This window comes from Bos indicus x Bos taurus, chromosome 4, assembly GCF_003369695.1.
Source record: "Bos indicus x Bos taurus breed Angus x Brahman F1 hybrid chromosome 4, Bos_hybrid_MaternalHap_v2.0, whole genome shotgun sequence".
Taxonomy (NCBI): domain Eukaryota; kingdom Metazoa; phylum Chordata; class Mammalia; order Artiodactyla; family Bovidae; genus Bos; species Bos indicus x Bos taurus.
In genome coordinates this window covers 2,442,327-2,465,777 of record NC_040079.1, presented here as the reverse complement: position 1 = coordinate 2,465,777, position 23,451 = coordinate 2,442,327, and the positions used below count along the sequence as shown (strand labels likewise).

At 46.2% G+C, this 23,451-nt stretch overlaps 1 protein-coding gene across 11 annotated transcripts in view; it reads left to right on the top strand.

Moving 5' to 3' along the window:
- The window catches only part of RBM33 (RNA binding motif protein 33), a 110,399-nt gene that overhangs the window by 70,957 nt on the left and 15,991 nt on the right, over positions 1-23,451 (top strand). For 9 of the 11 annotated variants that reach the window (XM_027538487.1, XM_027538493.1, XM_027538489.1 and 6 more), the window contains 5 exons: positions 2,326-2,458; positions 2,837-3,180; positions 4,376-4,654; positions 6,031-6,318; positions 9,611-10,258. In XM_027538487.1, the coding sequence (XP_027394288.1) occupies positions 2,326-2,458; positions 2,837-3,180; positions 4,376-4,654; positions 6,031-6,318; positions 9,611-10,258 (1,692 nt within the window). The remainder of the gene's footprint in view (positions 1-2,325; positions 2,459-2,836; positions 3,181-4,375; positions 4,655-6,030; positions 6,319-9,610; positions 10,259-23,451) is intronic. The other 2 variants (XM_027538485.1, XM_027538484.1) reach the window with 1 other exon arrangement.

Below are 23,451 nucleotides of genomic sequence, written 5' to 3'. Positions count from 1 at the left end.
GGCTTTAAATTTAGTGGTTTCTTTTACCTTTTACACCCAGTGCCTTGTTTGAGGCTGTGGTGTATGTAGTTAATGTCTCTTACCTGTCCCTTCTGTGTTGGTCTCTTTGAAACTGTCTCTTGGTGCTCCTCTTCCGGAGGAGGGACAGGCAAGTATACTCCATAGTAGGCTGAGGAGCAGGCTGTGCAGCTGGACCCCGGTTTTACTTAGGTGAGCGTTGCTAATTTGTGTATCACATTGCACAGATGGGAGGCAGCATGACCAGTCAAATCTTGTCGTAAAACAGAGGGCAGACAATTTTAAATTTTATTATCTGGGCCACTCCAAGAAAAATGATTTAAGCATTAAAAAAAAAATGATTGGACCTTGATTGCTAATATGTTATCATCCAGAAAGTTTTGAAATACATTTACATGTGAGGAAGAAGGTCTGTAAAACTACAGACAGGATACTAGTGCTGTATTTCATAAATACTTTATTAATAATTGTTCTTTCTAAGTTACTTGACAAAATACCCATGTAAATGCACACTACATATTCATTGACTGCACACAAAAATACGAGTCGTTTTAAAACGGGGGGAAGAGTGGCAGTGGAAGGCAGAAGGGCGAGTCCGTGGGGATTCCTAGTGTGGTTTGACCAGTCGGTGTCCATGTAGGATAGCTGCTGCTGGTAGAAATAGGCTTTTCCAGCATTGTATTGGGTTAGTGCAGAAGAGTAAATATGGAAGAGCATCCATATCACAGCATCATATTCGAAGTTTCAAATTAACATTGTGATAAAAATATGTACATTTATTAGGGGTACAAAAATGTGATGATTTAGTCTGAGAGTATACGGTCATGTATTCTCAGTTATAAATCCGACATTTGTCAGTTCCCAGTATTTAATGCTTCAGTTGTATCTTAATTGGTGCCTTTATCTAGAATGAGAGGTGATGTTCCCTTACGTCAGATGCCAAACATTCTGAGGTGAGAGTGTCCTCGGTTTCACCCACATAGACACAGACTTCAAGAATCCCATCCTTGCGGCTTTCTGACCACGTAGCTCTGTGTCTGTCCGTGAAGAAGTCATGTTTGTGTCTAAATATAGTTTTGTTGATGTCGTATAGCCAACGGTCTTACAGGTTTGTGATGTTTATTCTGGTGTTCATTTTGCATTATCCTTAAAACACTGTGGATAGAGCAGCTGTTTAAAGAGAGAAGGAAAGCAAATGGAGTTTGCAAAAGTGTTTTCAACATTGTAATAAAATGCCACAGTTAGAGAGACTCGCTAGTTGTATTAGTAATAAAAGGACAGGAGAATCATTAGAATTTCAAGTTTGTGGGAAATGTGATTTTTTTTTAAAGTTGAGAAATTCTTAATGAAGTGTTATTAAATGATAGGATATATAGTTAATGAATTTCTGGAAAAATAAGTAGGAAAAAATGGGGCTTTCTTAAGTAAATATATATTTTTTTTAAAGTAAATGTATTTTTAAAAATTCTCCATAAATACTTGGAAAACCAACTGAAAAATGACTTAAGAATCAAGATATAGTTGATTTACAATATTAGTTCTGGGTGTATAATATAGTGATTTAAAATTTTTATAGATGATATTTCACTTAAAGTTATTGTAAAATACTGGCTGAAAATTATTATAAAATACTGCCTGAAAAAAGAAGTAAGTAATTTTAGGTTGTTTTTTTTTTTCTTTTGTAAATTTTTACTGGTAATGTGTTCTTGAAAAATGGTAATCTGTAAGAGTTCAAAATTTTTTAGCCAGTAGAGTCTGACTGTGGTATTTCTTTTGTAGTAATGTGGTTTCTTAAACATTTTCATCAGCATTTTCACATTTTCCTATTTCATCAGACGTGGCTGATTTTTGTTACAGTACACATTCAATTTCTTTTTCTTCTTTTGAAGTAAAGCAGCTTCATAGCTGTGGCTTATGGTCCTTTCAGAAAGGTAGCAAAGAATAGCATGTTTGAGAAGATAAATGTCAGGAACGCTGGAAGTAGACATTTAGTCTTTCAGATTAATGGGCAAGAAGGTCAATAATTGCGTGGATTTCAGTAAGCTTAAAATATTCTGCTGGTTCTGTAGTACTGTGCAAACATTGAATTAATTTTTAGGTGTTGCATTTTGATGGCTGACTGTTTAATTATGGGAGAGATATACAAAATACACCTGTTTTGTAACATGAGGTTGTATATAGATGGGGGTGGGGCTGCAGGAGATCAGTTACTTGATGTTTTCAGAGGAAAACTTAAAACAGATACACCTTTCTGAACATTGCCGCTTATTTTCCCGCCTTCCATCCTGTTTTCCTGCTGTTCTTTAGGGCCCTCCAGAGTTCCCGCAGCACACGCCTGGCCCCGTCCCCAACAGCTTCAGCCAGCCCCCTCGGCTTCCTCTTCAGGACCAGTGGAGGGCCCCGCCCCCGCCCCAGGAGCGAGACCCTTTCTTCTTGGGAGGTAAAAGGGGGTGCGGAGGACGGGAAGAGAGCTGTGTGGGGCCCTGTGCCTGGCCACGTTTATGCTTCATCCGCGCTCAGCCCCCAGCCGGAGCTTCTGTGAAGAGTGTCCGGTTTCTGTGCCATAGCCTGCCTGTCATTTCAGATGCTGTGATTGGCCACTAGTGGCATCTGAAATGTGAAGACCTCACAGGAAGGGGGCCATCATCTATAGAAAATAACGAAGGAAGCGATCTAGAAACAGGCAAAACCTAGAGTTCTTTTCAGATACTCACCCCCAGCCACCACTTGTAACTTTTGTCCTTAGTAGGACAGTACATAAAGCTGATTGCTACGGAGTGTTCTAACTAGAGGTAAGTAATGTTGCAACTCCCCTCAGTTTCAGGTGAGCCGAGGTTCCCGAGCCATCTCTTCCTGGAGCAGCGAAGTCCCCCGCCACCGCCACCTCCTCCCACGCTCCTCAGCAGTGGTCACCCTGTGCCCACGCCCAGCCCGTTGCCGTTCACCCAGCCCGGCCCAGCGTTCAGTCAGCAGGGGCAGCAGCCTGTGTTCCCCAGAGAGAGGCCCGTGAGGCCAGCCCTCCAGCCGCCAGGGCCTGTGGGGCTCCTGCACTTCAGCCAGCCGGGGTCTGCAGCTACGAGGCCCTTCATCCCTCCTCGCCAGCCCTTCCTGCCAGGCCCGGGACAGCCCTTCCTGCCCACCCACACGCAGCCCAGTCTGCAGGTGAGTGGCTTGTGGTTCAGAATCCAAAGGACAAGCTCCACCTTTTCATTCTAGTCTTTTGAGATGTGGAGAGTGTTTAGAGAACAGGGGCGTTAACCTTAATGTACTCTTGATTAAAGACAATTTTCTTAATATTGCTTCTTAACCATAGGAAAAATGGAGATAGTGATTGTCATTTTTTGGGGAAATGAAAAAATTCAGTATTAAGATTTTGTGAAGGATGTTCTATATACTGCTAATAAAATTACGGCATATTTTGATAATACCTTCGCTTATCACTGCAAGATTCTCAGAAGGTTAACAGGAAGTTGGGTTCTTTGTCAGATCACATTCCTGCAGTGTGTAGTGGGGAAAAAGGGGTTGCTGCTGCCTCCTTATTTGAGAGATTAGTGTGCCCTCTGCTGGTGGTTTTTTCATCAGCTGCTGGAGTGTGCTCTCATCAGAGCGTTTCGTCCTGTATTTTAAGTTTCCTCTTGAGGTGTGTAACGATGATGTGCTTGAACTAATTGTTTAGAAACCACATAGAATATATACCTGAAATAAAAACAGGTAAACGGTTATTTCTTAAGATGTTAAAGTAAGATAAACATTTTCTTCCTAAATTATTTTATTAAAAAACTATAATTTTGGAATTCCCTGGTGAACCAGTGATTAGGACTCCTCTATTTCAGTGCTGCAGGCATGGGCTCACTTTGGTTCCACCATCTAGAAACAGTTAGCCCAGCTGGGGTGACACATTGTTCAGTCTTTTCAGTGCTTGCGTCCCCATGATGCTTTCTTTCCCCAGTGAGCTTGTTGCCATCTCTCATGGTGGTGAGTATCTTTCACCAGGCAGACGTTGGCATTATCTGGCTCCCCAGCTCAGGCACGCGCTGGCTCTTTCAGTGCGTGGGGATTAGACAGTGTTGCAGAGAGCGTCCCTGAGGTTGTGTCTCCTTCCTCCTCAGTTATTTCCTCAGGATGCATTCCTGGAAGTTCAGTCTTTGACGGTTTAGAGCAGATGGAAAATGCCAGATAGTAGCTTTTGGCAAATTACTGCCTTTAAGGTATTATTCACCTTCATCAACCAATCTGAAATGAAATTGGTGCCACTTGAAGTTCCTTCTGGTGTTGGGTCTTCAGGGAAGTGGCTGCACTGGAGCGTGACTGGTTCACACGTGGTAAACTGTCATCTCTCTCTCTTTTGGCCTGGAAGGGGCCGCTGCACCCCCCGCTGCCCCCGCCACACCAGCCGCAGCCGCAGCCGCAGCCGCAGCCGCAGCCCCCGCTCCAGCCCCCGCTGCAGCCCCCGCTGCAGCCGCCCCCACCGCACCAGCCTCCGCACCAGCCGCAGCAGCACCACCACCACCTCTCCGTGCCGCCCCCTCCGCTGATGCCTGTGGCTCAGCCCCAGTTCAGGCCTCACATGCCGGCGGCCCAGCCTCAGCCCAGCAGCAGCCGGATGCAGTGCCCCCAGCGCCCGGGGCTGCGGCACGTGAGTGTCCCGTGTCCTCAGCCAGCTCCGGGGATGCCTGTTCTGGCGCAGGACTTTGGTGTATCTGCCTGTTTCTGTAGTGATAGATGATGAGGTTATTGATTGATGCATAACTTTAGAGAATATTTTTGGGTGATAGTCATGCTACCTTTGCCAGTGGCTTATTACTTGCTACTGAGATTATCTCTAACTCCTCAGGCAACTAGTGCATATGTAAGTGAATTCAGGAAGAATTTATTGAATATCCTTTGTTGTCAGGCGCTACTCTAGTTCCTGGCAATAGACCAGTGCACAGAAGAGATGCATTTCCTGCCTTCATGGAGCTTAATCATTGGGGAGAGCCGCATTGATTCAAGTGCTGTCAGCAGATGTGTGGCTTGTCAGGCGTCGAAAGAGACTAGAAAATGCGTGTTGCTCTGAAATTCAAAGATTAGTCATCATTACTGTCTTGTCCCCCATTAGATGGACGCATGCTAAGTCATCTCAGTGGTGTCCGACTCTTTGTGACCCCATGGACTATAGCCCACCAGGCTCCTCTGTCCATGAGATTTTCCGGCCAAGAGTACTGGCGTGGGTTGCCATTTCCCTCTCCAGGGGATCTTCTCCACCCAGGGATCGAACCCGGGTCATGTCCATTGCAGGTGGATTCTTGTCTGAACCACCAGGGAAGCAAACCTGTGTTTTTCTCTAAGTAACGTTGAGACTAAAATGATACAAAAAATTGGAAAGAATTTCCAGATTTGGAAAGGAGGTGCTTTGTAACCTGGACTTATAAGCAGAGCGGCAGACGATGCCCTCAGCCTTGCGCTGAACTGCCTTGGGTGCTCCCTCGCTGGCTTCTCACAGATCTGCACGCTCCTCTAGGTGTGCGGTCTGTTGAGAATCCTGAGAACGAACATGACTGACAGGTGTCCTCTCCGATGAAACCTTGGGGCATCTTTCTCCTCCAGAGTGTAGTTTTTTTAGGGCACTAACTTAATGCTTCGTTCTTTGTTCTAACTGGAATTTAGGGGCCCGTTGACCATGGGGGTGCCAGTAACCCAGCTGACTCCTCATGCAGGAGTTGATTGCTCTGTTGATTCTGTTAAAAAATGTCCCAGTCCTGTAAGGCAGCCACTGCAGTCATCTGGTGTAATACGCATAAAGAGGAGGCTGTTCGCAGGCTGATATGGTGCCTTTCCCAGTCCCAGGGCTTAGCTGTAGGCTATGCTGCTACATAGAACAAGAGACATTTATGTAGGAAGAAAAGGTTTACCAGCGGGACAGTGTCCGCCTCCCAAAAGAGAAGTCACTCACTCAGTCAGATTAATCTCATGTGCCCAGTTTCTTCTCCCGAGTCTCCAGTTGTGATTAGAATTTCTTTCTTCCTGTGACAGAACACTACTTCTCAGAATGTGACCAAGCGACCAATGCAGCAAATGCAGCCAACTGCTCCGAGAAACAGTAATTTGCGTGAATTACCGATCGCGCCGTCTCACGTTATAGAGATGAGTACCAGTCGATGCTCCTCCACACCCGCGGCTCAAGTGAAACCCATCATGAGCACGTCTCCCGCCCCGAGGCCCGGGGTGGGGCCCAGGAACACACAGGGGAAGGCCGAAGGGAGAGCCAAGCCGCTTAGCCCTGTGGGTCAGCCTAAAGAGGAAGCCAAGACCGGAGCAGAGGTGGGGCTTCTTTTTCTTTTTAATTAAAAAATAATACTTGGTCTCAGACAAGGAGATCTTACAATCAACCTGTACCTCTTAGGTAAGAGGTAAGCACTTCTTCCTGCTTAGAACACACTTAGCATCCAGTGTTCTTCCCAGAACCTTCCCACGTTCTTTTCACTGGTTTCTCCTTGCAGCCTAACCACCATATTCAGAGAAGGCAGTTTCATTCTCACTGGCCCTGTCTTAGACTGTGTTTATGTATTTATACAGTTGCAGTTACATGTTGCACAATCTGTGTATATCAGGAATCTTAGCGGACTACTTCTCTAAAAGGCCCAGATGATAAATATTTCAGGTTTTATAGTCTGGATGGTCTCTCAGAATGACTCAGCTCTGCAGGTTTAGCGCAGAAGCAGTTATAGACGGCCCTGCATGGGTGGGCATGGCTGTGCGCGGTGAGCACTTTGTGTGAAGAGTCGGTGCTGGGCCGAATTTGGCTCATGGGCCTTGGTTAGCTGACCCCTGACATACACGCTTACGTTCCTGAGACTTGTTCTGCTTTTACACTGTGAACTACCAGAAGAGGACCAGCTTTACTGTGGACCTTTAAATAAGACAGGGTGGGCGTATTTTGTTTTGAATTGTGTAATTATTGCTGATTTCTAAGCAGGTATAAATAGGTAAGAATAAATAAAAATGCACGTCCGTGTTCTACGTGATTTCCAATTGAGATGTTATTTGATACAGTTCTGGTTGCTTGGTTGTGTTTTGCTTAGAGGTGGCTCAGTGTTAATGCAGTGTTAGTCATGAAGCTTAAAACTTTTAGGGTATTTCTTTCCATTAGTAACATGTATTAGCTCACTCCTGGGACAAGCCTCTTCCGTCCATTGGTCTCCTGTCCAAGTAATGAGTGTGCTTATCTAGCACTTCCCTGCAGCTTCCCTCTGGGCTCCCCTAGAATTACAGACACGGAGGCTGGGCAGGGTCTCGTGTGACGCAGCTTTCACAAAGCCGGGGTGTCTGGTGTAGTGCAGGCCGGGGCACACCCCCGAGCAGCCGACTGCCATCGCCAGCAGAGCGGCTCTGAGCCTGTGACTTCACGCATGCTCCTGGGTGTGTGTGTCAGAGACGTGCCAGAGACCTGTATGTGAAAGTTATGCTAATCTATAGTAGTGTATAGAGTGTAAGAAATAAGTATTGTGTATTCACTTAATGTTAATCGACTTCATGTATAAAAGAGTAATGGCACAAAGACTTTCTTCAGGTAAGAATACAGGCAAGTCGTGTTTTCTTATTAGATTGTCTTCTAATAAATTATTGTAGCAGCTGTTAGGGTAATGCTTCCAAATCAGAGGTGTAAATATAAAGTAAAAATATTGAGCTAACATTTAAAAACATATTATTAGAAGAAGGATGACATTATGGTTTTAAAATCAATATATGAAAAAATAATGTAGATTTACAAAGTGGACTGAGATAATTTAGAAATCTTTGCTAACAGTTTTATCTTGCTTTTATTTTATGTAGGTAGTTCCTAACTCACGTATAAATGGATTTGGCTCAGAAAAGTGAGGTCACACACAGTTGTATGATGACAGTGGCTAAGTAAAATGAGCAAGGTGGCTTTTGAGGCTTGCTGTTGGGCAGTCTGCCCGTCCCGTCCGTAGTGGCTGTTTCAGCAGGCTTCTGCGGACGCCTTCCCTAGAGGAAGATGGGCACTCCGTGCGTGACGTGGACTTGCGGGTGGCCACAGTGCAAGTGGGGTGGAACCAGGAGTGCGGTTTTTTGTGGGGGTTGTTTTTTTGTTTCTTTTGCTTTTTAAAGTCTTCTATTTGTTTTGCTTAGGTAAACGTGAAATGTGATTTCTCTTGTATTCACCCAGTTGATAAAGATATAATAAAGGACAAGTCTGTTTTGAAATATTTCTACCTATATTTTTGAACATACTGTAACTGTTTTTTGATTCCTTGGGGAAAAATCCGAGTAGGTGGTAACTGTCCTGCCTTTCAAACAGTGCACCTTCCGGACCTGTTACTGCTGCCCCAGGATGACCTGGCTCTTGGGCTTTTTGAACATCTGTTTTCCTGTCTTCCCCTAATGTCCCTTCCAGCTCTGTGTAGCCCTCATCTAGCTTCAGATTTGCTGTTTGAAGTTAGATGGCTGAGTTGGTCAGAATTGCTTCTGAGATGCAGGTAATGAGGCTTTGGCTCTGTGCCTTGTAGGTCCAGTGCACGGGCCCTGGGGGCACCAGCAACTCTTCAGCGGTATTTTAGCCTTATGCTGGTGGTTTAGTCGCTCAGTCGTGTCTGATTCTTGCAGCCCCATGGAACTGTAGCCCGCCAGGCTCCTCTGTCCCTCGGATTCTCCAAGCAAGAATGCTAGAGTGGGTTGCTATTGCCTTTTCCAGGGGATCTTCCCAGCCCAGGGATCGAACTCGGGTCTCCTGCGCTGCAGACAAATTTGGTCTTTAATCCCAAACTTGTAAGGTTTATCTGTTAGCAGTGGGTTCTGGGCAGATTCAACCCTGTTATATTCTCTTGTAAAGGGTCTGTGTGTGATGACATCTATGATTTTTTAGAAATAAAATTATTACAATTTTAAACATGCTTAACTTCTAATAAAGTTTCCTCTCTGAATGCTTTTTTTTTTGAAAATTATTGGACTTTATAAAGATTATTTTGATAGACTTAGAGTGGTTTGAGGCTGGCATATTAAAGGCATCCCTTATATACCATTAATATTCCAATACTGCAATTGGCAGCATTTTGATTCTGAGGAGAGTGCATGAGTTCAAGGTCAGAGAGATTGACTTGGCTGTTCATTATAAGCAATTATTCTGTGACAAATGAGTTTGAGATCAGACTGAAAATTCTGTACGAAAAATCAATAGTTCTAATCAGGCCCTTTCAGGTCATTTACACCCACCTTTTGTTGGTTCGTCAGAGAAGAGCCAGATAAAACCTGTGACAGCAGGGCCTCCCTGCTGCTGCAGTTTCCATTTCAAACATATTTTGATATCGTAAATGAATAGTTTAATTGATTTAAAGTTGTAAATGAGTGGAAATTTACATTATTTAATTTTTAATATTCTGATAAGATTTTCCAAATTAGCTTTAGCTGTGTAAATTTTTTTCCCTCCCCCGGGGAAGGAGTTCCACTTAAAGTGTATAGGCAGATTTGAATGGTTTCTTTCAGATCCTGAATTAAAGGGTTTTTAGAAAGTGCCTTTTCTTAAGTTTGTTGAAACAGACTAGAACCGTAGCTCGCCTCGTACTCCAGAGTAAAGCACTTGTGTTTCTGGTTTCAGTTTCCTGATGAAGACGAAGAAACGAGGTTGTACCGCCTGAAGATAGAGGAGCAGAAGCGCCTGCGAGAAGAGATCCTGAAGCAGAAGGAGCTGCGGCGGCAGCAGCAGGCGGGCGCCCGGAAGAAGGAGCTGCTCGAGAGGCTGGCCCAGCAGCAGCAGCAGCAGCAGCAGCTCTGCGCCCCGCCTGCCCCCGCCGCGCCCGGCGAGCCGACGCCCACCCCGCCGCCCGCCAACGGTAACCCGCTGCTCCCCTTCCCGGGGCCTCCGGTCAGACCCAATGTGAAAAACAGACTCCTCGTCAAAAACCAGGATGCGGCCGTTGCAAACGTTCCACCAAAAACATCGGGTTTTGTGCCGTCTGGTGCTCACACACAGTATCCAGGGCAGCAGATGAAACCACTGAGACACTTGAGACAGGCCAGAACCATACCTCAGAGTCCAGCTCAGCACAAAGCCCTGCAGGCAAAGCCCGCCGATGCGGAGGGGCCGCCGCCGCCCTCGCAGGCCGCTCGAGCCGCATCCCTCCAAGGCCGGCCCCCGGAGGCCAAGCCCGGCGCCAAGAGGACTGTCATGCACCGGGCCAGCAGCGGCGGTGGAGACGGGCCGCACGTCAGCTCCAAGGTCAGGGTGATTAAGTTGTCAGGCGGGGTAAGTTGACGAGGTCACCAGGGCCTCTTGGACTCTGTGTTTCTCCGAGTGTGTCCCAGCTCCCAGAGAGTCTGTGAAGGTGGGGTCAGGTCACCCTCTGCAGTCCCGTGGGCAGCCCCTGTCCCCCGAAGTGCTGGGACCCCTGCTTCAGGTCTCTTTGAGTGTTAGTGGAAAACCAGTGTGACAATTCCTAAAGTCCCGTTTTAGGAGTTTTGTAGAATTTTTAACTTCTTTTTGTAGATAATTTATAATAGACTCTTCAGTTTTGTTTTAAAAATTAAATTTCCTTTACCACAAAAGAGGTAATCTATTGCGTGTAGCTTTAGATTTAGCGGTGCCTACGGGTGGGGAGGGGACAGTGTGTGTTGCTTTTAAGCAGCTTTGTCCCAGACACCATTTCCTGTCTTCCAGTTCAGGCTGGTTGCCCCACCCCTCCATCCCCATTTGAGGAGAAAGGGGATCGACCAGATCCTGGCATGTAATCACGGGGGTCTTCCCGCAGTGTCCTTCGGAAGTGGGGCGCACGTTGCTCCTCGCCTCACCTTAGCTCGGAACCCGTCTTAGAGCGTCTGTAGTGAAGCAGCCTGCCTCTGCAGTCTGGGTAAACCCAGCGCTTAAACCGAGCAGACTGGCTGCAGACAGACCCTGCTGTAGGAGACCCTCCTGTCAACCCGCGTGGAATGCTGTTGTTTTTCAGTCGCTCAGTCGTGTCTGACTCTGCGAACCCATGGACTGTATAGCTGGCCAGGCTCTTTTGTCCATGAAATTTCCCAGGCAAGAGTACTGGAGTGGGTTGTCATTTCCTTCTCCAGTGGATCTTCCTGACCCAGGGATCGAACCTGCGTCTTCTTCATTGCAGGCAGGTTCTTTACCACTGAGCCACCTAGTGCTTTCCTAACCCTGCCGTGCAGTCTCTACTTACTGTAGAAGGTACGCCCATCTCTTGCTTTGTCATCAGTTAACCACAAAATATTTACAGTAGGGAAAATGCGTGCTTAGTCGCTTCAGTCATGTCCAACTCTGTGACCCCATGGACTGTAGCCCGCCAGGCTCCTCTGTCTATGATACTCTCCAAACAAGAATACCGGAGTGGGTTGCTATGCCCTCCTCTAGAGGATCTTTCCAACCCAGGGATCAAACCCATGTCTCTTACGTCTCCTGCGTTGGCAGGCGAGTTCTTTACCTCCAGTGCCACCTGGGAATCCTGGAGGAAAAGTAAAGGACCTCAAATTCTCAGTCCCTCCAGGGACGGCAGAACCACTACAAGTGGAAGGAGTGTGGAGCCATTTGCTGTGCTGAATCAAGGGCAACTCGTCCTTAGCCCTTTAATTAGATGAGTTTCCATTGCTTTTGTTTCTCAGTTTGTATGCTAAAGATGTGAAGTATTTCAAATGCCGTAAGAAAATTTTTGATAAACCAAATCTATTTTTTCTCACCTCCATTCATTGTGATTCAGAATGTTGATAAGTAACTGGCCTGTGTTGTATCAGATTGTTTTATCTCTAGGTGAAAACCCAAGTGTTCATCAGTTTCTAGCGCCTTTGTGGCTCCTTGCTTTTGACCTTGTTTTAATCATAGTCTTTGTCATGTTTTTACTGGAGTTATAAACTCAGAGCATGGGCCCTGGGGCTGAGGTTGGGAGTAGGCCTTTTGCCCAGGCAGTCAGGTGGTGCCCTGTGGGCCAGTGCACTCTGGGCTCTGGGGGACTAGGAGGTGCAGGGCGCGGCTCTGCTGTTATGGGCAGTCTTCAACTGATGAACGCCTGGTCTTCAGAAGAATTTATTTGCTTCAATTTTTGCTCTTTTGTGCTAATGGAAGACAATATGTTTTTTATATCAGATCATATTCTGAAATCATGCTGTATGATTTTACAATACACAGGAAAACAACAGAGGAATTTTACGTGGAAGTAGTTATCTGCCAAACGTTGAAGTGGTTTTTTAGCTCTTCTTAATCCTTAAGTTTTAAGTTAACTACCCAACGTGTTCTGTGAATTAAGATTTTTTTTTATTCCAGTTCATTTCAGTCGCTCAGTCGTGTCTGACTCTTTGCGACCCCATGAATCGCAGCACGCCAGGCCTCCCTGTCCATCACCAAGTCCCAGAGTTCACTCAGACTCACATCCATCGAGTCAGTGATGCCATCCAGCCATCTCATCCTCTGGCCTCCCCTTCTCCTCCTGCCCCCAATCCCTCCCAGCATCAGAGTCTTTTCCAGTGAGTCAACTCTTCACAGGAGGTGGCCAAAGTACTGGAGTTTCAGCTTTAGCATCATTCCTTCCAAAGAAATCCCAGGGCTGATCTCCTTCAGAACGGACTGGTTGGATTTCCTTGCAGTCCAAGGGACTCTCAAGAGTCTTCTCCAACACCACAGTTCAAAAGCATCAATTCTTTGGCGCTCAGCCTTTTTCACAGTCCAACTCTCATATCCATACATGACCACAGGAAAAACCATAGCCTTGACTAGACGGATCTTTGTTGGCAAAGTAATGTCTCTGCTTTTGAATATGCTGTCTAGGTTGGACATAACTTTCCTTCCAAGGAGTAAGCATCTTTTAATTTCATGGCTGCAGTCCCCATCTGCAGTGATTTTGGCGCCCAAAAAAATAAAGTCTGACACTGTTTTCCACTGTTTCCCCATCTATTTCCCATGATGGGACCAGATGCCATGGTCCTCGTTTTCTGAATGTTGAGCTTTAAGCCAACTTTTTCACTCTCCACTTTCACTTTCATCAAGAGGCTTTTTAGTTCCTCTTCACTTCTTTCATATGGGTGGTGTCATCTTCATATCTGAGGTTATTGATATTTCTCCCGGCAATCTTGATTCCAGCTTGTGCTTCTATTCCAGTAATGCCTCCATATTGGCAACTTCCGCCTTTTCAGAGGATAGTGGTCTCTTGTTTGTATCTCTGGAGTAGAATAGTGTTTCCCTCATGTCCTGGGTGGTTGTTGTTGTGGTGGTGGTGTGTGTGTGTGTGTGTGTGTGTGTGTGTTTGTGTTTTCGTGGGTAGGAACTGTTTGTAAGAGAACATACCCGTTGTGCAAAAAGGAGACTGTTTAAGTGCTAAACTAAGTACCCTCTCATTTTCCCTCTTCCTCCTGCCCCTGCTGGTCTTTGTCCCTTCGCAGGGACTGAGGTGTTGATGCCCAGGACTGTGTTGTGTCGCACACCTGGAGCTGAACTGGCCACCCCGGTGAGGGTCTGGCAGGGGCTTCCTCTCTGGGAGGATTGACTTGTGTGCTGCATCTGTGGAGAATGTTATTTATGCATTTCAGGTTTATAATTACTCGTTTAATAAAAGCATCTCATTGTCAGCCAGTCCATGTTCTTGTATTTTGCTATGATTCCAGGCCTTCTTCACCTTCTGTTAGTACCAGAGTGTATGTTTTGTTTATAAGATTTCCTACAGAAATTTACTCTTCAGAGAGTTTTATTTCCTTCACTTTTTTTTTAACCTAAACTGGCATCTAATGTATTAATTAAATTATTCTTTGCATTCATTGGTCTCTGTACAGGACACTGAATTATCATGGTACGTAAAGCTGTTTAGAAATTATGCGTTGGTGGTGATCAGAGTCAAAATATGCATCTACAGAATTTTTAAAGAAGACAGAATTTTCTTGGCAGTCTTATTCTGATATACAAATTGAAAATATATTACAACTTAAATTAGGTTTCTCTAGGTGAGCTTTTACCTGTGAGGCAATGGTGAATCAACGAGAACTTCTCTTTTTGTCGTTTTCCATATTTTATTATCTCTAATTAAATAATTTTTCTTTGGATTTTATTAAATTGGGTTTTTTAAAAGGTGAAAGAGCCTGAGTCTTAAGACTAGGATTTTCAGTCTGCCCTTTCATTAATCATATTGTCTTTAAAGTGATTTTAATTCATACTGATCACCCAGGGAGACTCTCTGGTCTTTTTGTATTGTTCCTCTTTGTTAGTTAATGCATCATGGACATGGGAAGCGTTTTCAGGAAGGACGTAACAGAGAGTCTTTTTTGATGTTGGCTCTCGCAGTCAGGTGAGCAGGGTCGTGGTCTGGGTTGAAAGCTCACCGAGCCGGCCCTCACGTTCTTCGAGGGCGGTCTTGGGCATTGTGTGTGTTGTTGGCCGTCCTGAGGTTATGTGTGTGGAGCGTGGGGATTGAGGCCCTTGTCACCAGGGCAGAGTGCACACGTGTGTACCTGAGGGCGGGGTGAGGTGAGAATGACAGGGCTGTGGATGAGAGAGGCCCGTGGCTGGATGCTGGTCTCTTATGTATTTCTTTGGGACCTTTCCAACACAGAGAAGGTACTTTATAAATGTCCATTTTCTTTTCAGAATGCTCCTAAGGCCCTGTCTAGAAACACATTTCATGATTTTATGCCGTATAAAAAGTGGTGGCTACTGCTTATCAAGTATTATCAAGCATACTGCTTACCAAGTACAGTCGCTGCTTAGCATGTATTCACAGCAGCCTTACAGGTTAGCTCTATTATTTCCCTTTTACAGTTAAGTAAATCGCGTGTCGGAGAGGTTGTATTAGTTGCCCAGGGCCACTCAGCCACTAACTGGTAGAGTGAGGCCTCTGAGTCTTGTGCTTTCTACTGTTATTTATAGTAGTTGTTTTGCTGCTCCTCTTCCCCATGTGTTCCTTAGTTCTAAGTTAGGGAGAATAGTCTGCTGTTTCCAGTGAGTGTATGGTAATCAGGGTTGATTCAGAACATCTTCAGGGGGCTTTCTAGAGTAAGGGAGGGATCATGTTTCATGTCGCTTGCCAACCCTGGTTGGTGGCGACCAGCCCTGAGAATTTTGGGAAGTGTCTGGAGGTACAGCAGAGTACCCTGAGTGGTGAGTGTGGAGTGGCCTGGTACGTTTGGGTGATCACCTGGCCACTAGCCTGGTACGGTGAATTGAAGTGGGTGACGGTGCCCGGTGGAGGGCGCTGGGACGTGCTCTGTGCTATAAATGTGTCTTAGAACGTTTCTGTATAAATCAGAGTGGGTCAGATTTTTATTTAAAACTTTGGGTTGAAATCATGACGGGAACTTGAAATTTAGAGAGACCTTTTGTTATGAGGCACACGAAATCTCTCTGTGAATTTTCGTTTTCCCCCACTTGTATTTTATTGTCTGGATTTATTAGGTGAGACTTAAAAAGGAACACATTAACACTGCTTTTAAAGAGTATTACATATCATCAACTATTGCTTGTAAAATTTAGTGTGCCTCCCCGAATATTGTAATCACCTTAAAGAATTTCATGTGATGGAATGGTTCTATTTTTATTACTTAAAACATAGGAATATTCTCCATTTGCTCACTTCTCAGAAAGCTACTTTTAAGTATTTAATTCTCAGAAAGCAAGAGAGAGCAATCTTGTTAAATCATAGCTGCTGACGTCCCCTGGTGGACCAGTGGTGAGGACTGCACCCTTGCTGCCCAGGGACTGGCTTCAGTCCCTGGGCGGGGAGCTGATCCTGTAAGCCCCGTGGCATGCCCCTCCTCCGAGCGTCACAACTGTTCATGACCAGCGCATAGTCCAGAAAAGCTCTTCAGGTTCTAACTGAGCATACGTAAAAATACAAACTGATCAGTGTGACTTACTGTAGTCTTCCCCGGCCATGATTTGTGATTAAACACCAGAAAAAAGAAAGAAGAGCATGTGCCAGGAGAAATTCAGGAGTTTAATTGGGCCTGCAGCTCTGTCTTTCAGTTTAGGGGAAACAGGGAACCTGTGAGGTGTGTGTATCGGGCCACCTGGCCTGCGTGAGCACCAGTGTGACCCGGGGTCTCAGTGTCATGGGGAGGCGAGTGCCTGTGCCCAGCCCAGGGTGCCAGCTCAGTACCTGCGTTCCTTCTGTGACCCGGGGTCTCGGTGTCACCGGGAGGCGAGTGCCCGTGCCCAGCCCAGGGTGCTGGTCAGTGCCTGCGTTCCTTCTGTGACCTGGGGTCTCGGTGTCACCGGGAGGCGAGTGCCCGTGCCCAGCCCAGGGTGCTGGTCAGTGCCTGCGTTCCTTCTGTGACCCGGGGTCTCGGTGTCACCGGGAGGCGAGTGCCCGTGCCCAGCCCAGGGTGCCAGCTCAGTACCTGCGTTCCTTCTGTGACCCGGGGTCTCGGTGGCACCGGTGCTGAGCTACTTACCTGTGTTACTCAGGGATGCTCAGTATTACTACCGTTCCTTTAGTTAAGGGCAGGAAGAATGCGTTCTTCCACTGTGCTATACTGGAGGAAGAAATGGCGACCCGCTGCATCTTCTTGCCTGGAAAATCCCACGGACAGAGGAGCCCGGTGGGCTACAGTCCATGGGGTCGCAAAGAATCAAGACATGGCTGTTCTTTAAGAAAGTGAAAGTGGAATTCAGCTGCTTTATTCTGACTGAGGTAATGAAATGTTAAGAATTTGCCAGCAGATTAAGGGAGGAGCCCTTAGTTGTGCCGACCACTCAGGAGGAGAGGGGCACCGAGCGCCTGAGCAGGGGAGCCCGCCGTCCGGGCGGGAGACTCAGAGCTCCATGCCTACGGTCCCAGCTTGTGTGGGGCTCTTGCTTCAGGGGGTTGCCCTGCATTTGTAGATTTCTTCTTCCTCGAAAGTTATTGTCAGGTTTTCTTTAGAGGTGGTAGAGGAGGTAAAATGTGTACAATCCTGGTCCTCTTTTGTGGAGTAGAGGCATTTTTTGATAAAATACAATCTCAATTTAAGAGGCGTTGCAAGATTAGTAAAACATCTGCCGGATTTACTAGAGAGAGCAGCATTGGTCCACGCTTGGGGACTCTGGTCTGAGGAGGAGTCACCGGCAGAGGTGGAAGCGGCCCCGCTCGCTGCCCCGTCGTCCCTGTGGTCCCGCGGTCCAGCCGCTGCTCCCGCAGTGCCGTCTCTCTCTCGGCCCCGCCCACATGCACATGCCTGGGCTCCCGGTGCAGCCTCTGCCCTCTCTCAGAGCTGTGTCCCAGTCAGTGCTCCTAACTGAGGCTGGGTTTCCTCCTTGGTTCATTTAAGAAGCAGCTGTTGATGACACTAGTAAGTAAGGTTGCTCTGTGTGTGTGTGTGTGTGTGCGTGCGTGTGTGTGCGAGCGTGTGGGCGCGCTCAGTGGAGTCCCGGCTCTCTGTGACCCATGGACTGTAGCAGGCTCCTTCCTCTGTCCATGGGATTCTCAGGCAAGAATGCCAGAGTAGCTTGCCATTTCCTCCTCCAGGGGATCTTCCCACCCAGGGATCAAATGCAGTCTGCTTGACAGGTGGAGCCACCAAGGAAGCCCTCTCTAGTAAGCAAAAGTAACGCCAGAAGTACCATGAATCCCTGTTAGTTCTTCTGGCTGCCTTTTCATGCTGAAATTTACAGTCTGCTCCCATATTCCTCTACTCCGTTTACAAGATGGGATCGTGTCACGCATCTGTTTGGTGAGTTGGCGGTGCTGACACGTTCTCAGGGAGCCCCAGGCCAAGGCAGGGCAAGGCTGAGCTTACGGGTGTCACTGCATCACGCAGCCAGCTGCCCGACCAGGAGGAGGGCTCAGCTGACCACCTCACTGGTTTCTGGCAGAAGCCGACTTGATGCCATGGTTTTGCACAGCACCTGGGAGCCGAGAACATTCTAGAGGACCAGGGTAAAGCAGGTCTGGTGGAAGTGAGTCAGAAACGAGACAGTCAAGGACAGGCCTGCAGCGGGCCTGTGACAGGGAAGCCCTTCTGGGAGGAAGCCCTTCTGGGAGGCCGAGTTGGGGAAACCGTGCTGACACAGGGAAGAGAGCCAGGAGATGCCCTGCCTGGGCAGACGGGGCCGGGGGAACGGCCCGACTCCCGGCTTGCTGACTGCAGTTCCCCTTTCCCTGCTGTCCATCCCTCTCCGGTAGGCAGAGTGGTCTCTTCTGTCTCCTGATCATTTCCCTGTTAGAGGTGCTGGTGAGTTCAGATGGTGGGAAAGCAGAAACACAGGCCCGAGGAAGAATGGGTCATGTGTCTTGAACAGTCACTTGTTCGGTAAGATGTGTATTCTAGACTTTTCTTGGAGGAGAAGCCGCTGTATGGTAATACTTATTTTTAAGAACTTTAAAATACTTTAGTGGGAAGAACTGATAACTTCTAGAGACATGACCTTTTAATCATTCTTAAACACGTGACCTCTTCATTTGGGCAAAGTGGACTGTAGTTCATTAGAGGACAGAAGTCAGTCTTAATGAATCAGAATGTCTGCACGTTCATTTATGGGTGTTTTTATGCATATGCTGTTTCCGAGTGAGATGAGTGGTTAAATCAGAAAGAGTTCATCTGTAATTAGAAATCAGGATTTGCTCACCCACCTTCTTCAGCAGAAAGAAATCTGCTTCCTCCAGTGACCTGGGTGCCTTCCCTGTCCTCACACCTAGCAGCTGGCAAGAGCGGGAGACGGGTCTTCTGCACAGGGATGTCGCCTCGTGCTCTGAAGGAGGTCCTTCTCCACTGCCCGTCCTGGGAAACTGGAGACGCCTCGTTGGCCCGGCACCTTGCTTTGTTTCTCCAAAGGCCAGTCAATTTTGCTTTTAAACGATTTCCCCAAACCTGCCTAGTCTCAGAAAGTAGAATGTTGAGAGTGAGAGCACTTGCGTCACTGCGCAGTGGTAGAGCCCTGCAGAGAGGTCGGTGTGCCTGCTGGTGGGTCCTTTTCCTTTCTCCAGGAAGCCAAGCCCTGGGGCGGTGCCTTTAGTCTCAGCGGATTTTGTTTCAGTTCAGCCAATGTAGACCTATTACTGATTAGGAAGCGTTTTAGGTTTAAGTTGTTGGTTACACGTTTTGCATGCTTGCCATATATAAGGATAATTTATTGTAGAGACTAGGTGAACACTGCACGTGCGAATTGTTCTCACCTTGAATCATACTGTAGCAGTTTAAGTAGGGGATTGACCCAGGAGCCTGGAGAACAACGTTATTTCTATTCACTTCTCCTTTAAACAGCAGTCTCAAAGACAAAATAGAGCCTTAAATGCATTGGTGTTGAGAAACTTTGCGTAGCATGTAGATCATTTATTGTCCAGATTCCGAGTGAGCTCTCTAAAGAGCACAGGCTAGACCCAGTATTGTTGCAGCTAATAGGAGCCGCTCGTGAGGTCTGTGGGCTGCAGATGAGCAGCGCTGCGCTGACAGTGAAGCAGGCCTTATCGGCAGGAGAATTCATAAGAGGCTGCCCTGGGACCCCAGCCACTGTCCTGCCGTGTGTCCCGACAATGTTATCTGTCCTCTCAGCGCGGAGTATCACGTGTCTGTCATGAGTACAGAAATTAATTTAATGTCACCTGAAGACATGCAATTAATCTTTTAGAGGTTTTCATAATACCTTTACAGAAAGAGTTGCCAGTTTGGCGGATTTGGATTTTAGGGTTTAGAAGAAGATAAGGAAAATTAATTTTTCATCAGGGTTAATACAAGCTAGCAGGGCCACAAAAGCTGAGAAAAATGGTTGGGGAATTTGTCAAGTGTTGTCACTCTCGAATAATGCTGCTTAACGTCTGATAGGTGTAATCAAGAGTTGAGATTTCTATAGAGAGGGATTAATCAATTTGCTCACCAGTGAATGCAAGTCAGTGATACCACTTCTTCATGGGATTTAAGAATGAAAATAAGATTTGATCTGTCAAACTGCAGGACGCCCTGACAGTATCAGTCGGCATTTTTATCTATACATTTAAGCCATTTGTTATAAGTAAATTTGTCCTGCTAATGTTGGTGGCTGCAAACCTCATTTTTGGGTAACGATGAAGCTGATAAAAAGTATTCCTTAAGCTTACTTAATTCAGGAAGTGCCTCTTATATTTAAGAAAAACTACTCTCAAAAGGCACTTTTTACAGTATTCATTAAAAGATAAATCATTTGTGGAAAAAAGCCAGCAAAATATTTCCATTTTGGTCTAAGACGGGCCACTTCTTTTCTCTTCATCTGTTCTGGAGGAAGTAAAAGAAGTTTAAGGTCATGTCTAAACACACTAGTGTGTAAGGAATTTAAAGCGGAACCGGTGCTGCCCTAGAGAAATTCACTTGCAAGGTGAATTTCCTTTCTTTGAGTGGCTGGAATCTGCCATGCACAGACGACTAGTAATTTCCTTACATTAAGACAGTATGTTTCTAAAAGTCCTCGTTTGAATTGACAGTATCTTTAAATTTACATAACTGAACACTAACAATTTTGGGATGTCTTTTCAGTGCTGTTAACTATTATGTGTGAGTTGTAGAAGACTTGTAAGTCAATGGGTGGGTTCTGTTTGGGTTGGTTCTAAACAGTCACCGTTTTTCTTCTGTGTCTCTGTGTGAGAATAGGTGTGAAAACATGTTTCTGGCCGCAGCCTAGAAATTCGCAGGTTGACTGTTTGCTAGTGTTAACGGGAGTGACTCTGGGATTTAGAAATTCCCCTGAGAACTAGCTTTTCGTAGTGCTGTTTTGAAAGAAAATAATTGTTCTCTCAGTTGGAAGAAAAGCAGCACTGTCTTTCTTACAAAATAAAAAAACTTGTTACTTATATTTAAGGCTTGAGTCCTCAGCATGATTTTCAGAAAAAAGTCAAAGCAGCGTATTACAGTAAGCCTTCATTTCCTTAAAATGATGTGACTGAGTGATGGTCAGTCCCTTTGTTTCCAGCCCTGCTAAAAATCGTTATGTTGGATGTTAAGAATAAGCTCCTGCCTACGAGGTCGTCTGAAGTCCATGCTTTGGACCCACCAGGACAGGAAGTCCCGGTAGCACTCAGTGTGTGACCAGTGAGAACAGTGGTGTTTACTTTGAAGGAGATCGAGGGAAACAGACCCAAATGTACTTCTTGTCAACTGGGAGACATTCAGAAAGCAGCTCTGTGCATCCTCCCTGGGCAGAGCATGGGGAATGATACCAAGACTCTGGTGACTAAGAGCCTAGGGGGCCGTGGGCATTGCTGTTTTGAAGTTTCTTCCGTCATCTGTAGCTACAGGGGGTGTAAAGCACTGTCCTGTTGTGAATGTGAGTAACTCTAGAGCTTGCTCAGGCCTCCCCCCACTCGTGTGAGCAGATGATAGCTGTTTTTCCTAAAAGTTGGGCTTTTGTCATAACCCCTGCCTGAAACATCCCTGTATCTTGCTCCTCACTGACTCGTTAAGTGCTCGTCGTCTGCCTGCTCTGTGCCGATCGTCTTCTGTTCCTCTTCGGTCCTGAGGCTGCGTGGTGACCGGTGTCCCTGTGGGCTCCCCTTCTCGTGAGCATTGAAGAAAAAGAGTGCAGCTCCACGGCCTGGGCAGCCTGAGGACTGGAGGCGCTGCTGTGGCTCCCCACGAGGGCAGAGTTGGGGTGCTCACTGCGCTGGGGAGATGCAGGCCGGGCGAGGAGGCCCGTGTGGAGGAAGGAGCATGGTGCGGCCCAGACATGGCTCCTTTGTCATCTCAGGTGGTCTCAGAGAGTCCTAGACAGAGAGGCACTTGTGACACTTGTTACCTGTGTTTCTGAGCTGTAGATGGAAAACAAGCCTACTTTAAACTCTTTCTTGAAAGGACAATAAAAGTTTAGAACTTGGGTTTTCAGGGTTTTTACGTGACCTAACATTGTCAGGTGTGAATTATCAGTCTCTTACTCAAAATGGCAGTAAAGAGAATTTTTATTACTTGCCAGTGTTTATTGACTAAATGTTTATGTTCTCAATTCCTAGTTTAAAAATCATCAGATCACCACAGTATAGTATATGTATCATCCAAATACATATAGTGTATACCTTAAAACAGGCACACCCTACTTTTGGTACAAGCTCTTCGTTTTAAATAAAAGTGACTGTCTGGATTGTCTACGTTTTTAGTTTTGGGTTGCTAAAGAAAAATTTTATGACAGTACTGCTCATTGTCCGTCGTATATATAGACATCATTCCTTTTAGGGCACTTGTAGTAGCTAACTGCTGATTCCGGCAGCGTGGTGGAATGTTTGCTGAGGCCGCATCATCGCACTGACAGGGGCACTGCCCCAGGATCCTGATAGCACAGGCTTTCTTCATAGCACTTTCAGACGACTTAGTTTTTAGATGCCTGGTCTACTGTTTATTGTTTTATTCAGTAAATATCTCAGTGCCATCTGCATGCACCAGAAATTTTGGCTTGGTGAATAAAAACAGATTCACCAAAGTGCAAATCACTGGTTTCTCTAGACACTTAAAAATGGCATATGCTTTAGTTGTCCTCAGACTTTACCCTCCTCTCGGGAGCTTCCAGTGAGTCCATAAATGGAGGACTTTCCCATAGAGGTAACCATACACAGTGGGTTCATTTATCCACATTTGTGAGAAAGGCAGACGTTGGAGGAGAATCAGTCAATAGACTGTTGGGGAGCTGAGCTGTGTGGAGAATTTAGTGACCCAGTGCTTCCTGCGTGTAAGACAGCCTCTGGTGGGACCTGGGGTCTAGTGTGATGTGTCTGCCCCTGTAGAAAAAAAAAAAAAAGATGTTTTAAAGAACAGCAAAACTTAACCCTTGCAGAGTGAATTTATGAACCATATACTAACATAATTTCAATGTGATTTTAGGTAGATTAATCAATAATAGATTACTGGCTCTTAACAATTAGGAATATGTGTGTATATCCTAAAAATGTTCAGCTTTTTACTATAGAAAAATTTCAAGCATATACAGAACTGGAGAGAGTTCACATAGCTTTTCCAGACTTCTCATTAACTTTATGTGAATTGTGGTCCCACAGAACGGCCTGGCGTGCCTTTCCGTAGGGCTTCCATTTTCCTTTGGGGGTGCTTCTCCATCAGGCTGGAGTAACTCGCCGCAGGATCACATTTTAGGCAGTTCCTGATGACAGAATGTAGGGGTACCCTCCGCTTCAGCTGTTCTCAGCCCTGGCTGGACGTCACTGGAAGAGCCTTAAGATACGCTCGCGTCTGGGCTCCCACTCAGGACAGTGTGACTGAGTGGCTCTCGACTAAAGCCCAGGAACAGTAACATCTGAAAGCTGCCCAGGTGACCGACGTGTAGGTTGAGACCCTTGGCTTGTCTCAGGCCAAGTGTGACGTGAGCTCTCGGCTTTGGCAGATGTCCTTTATCAGGTTGACAAAAGACCCTTCTGTTCCTAGTTCATCAAGAATTTTCATTATGAAAGCCTTTCTTGTATCAGTGCAGATGGTCATGTGGTCTTTTCCTCCACTAATGTGGTCTGTAAATTGATTTTTGAATGTTAAACCAACCTTGCATTCCTGGGATAAATCTTACACGGGTATGGTGTATGATCC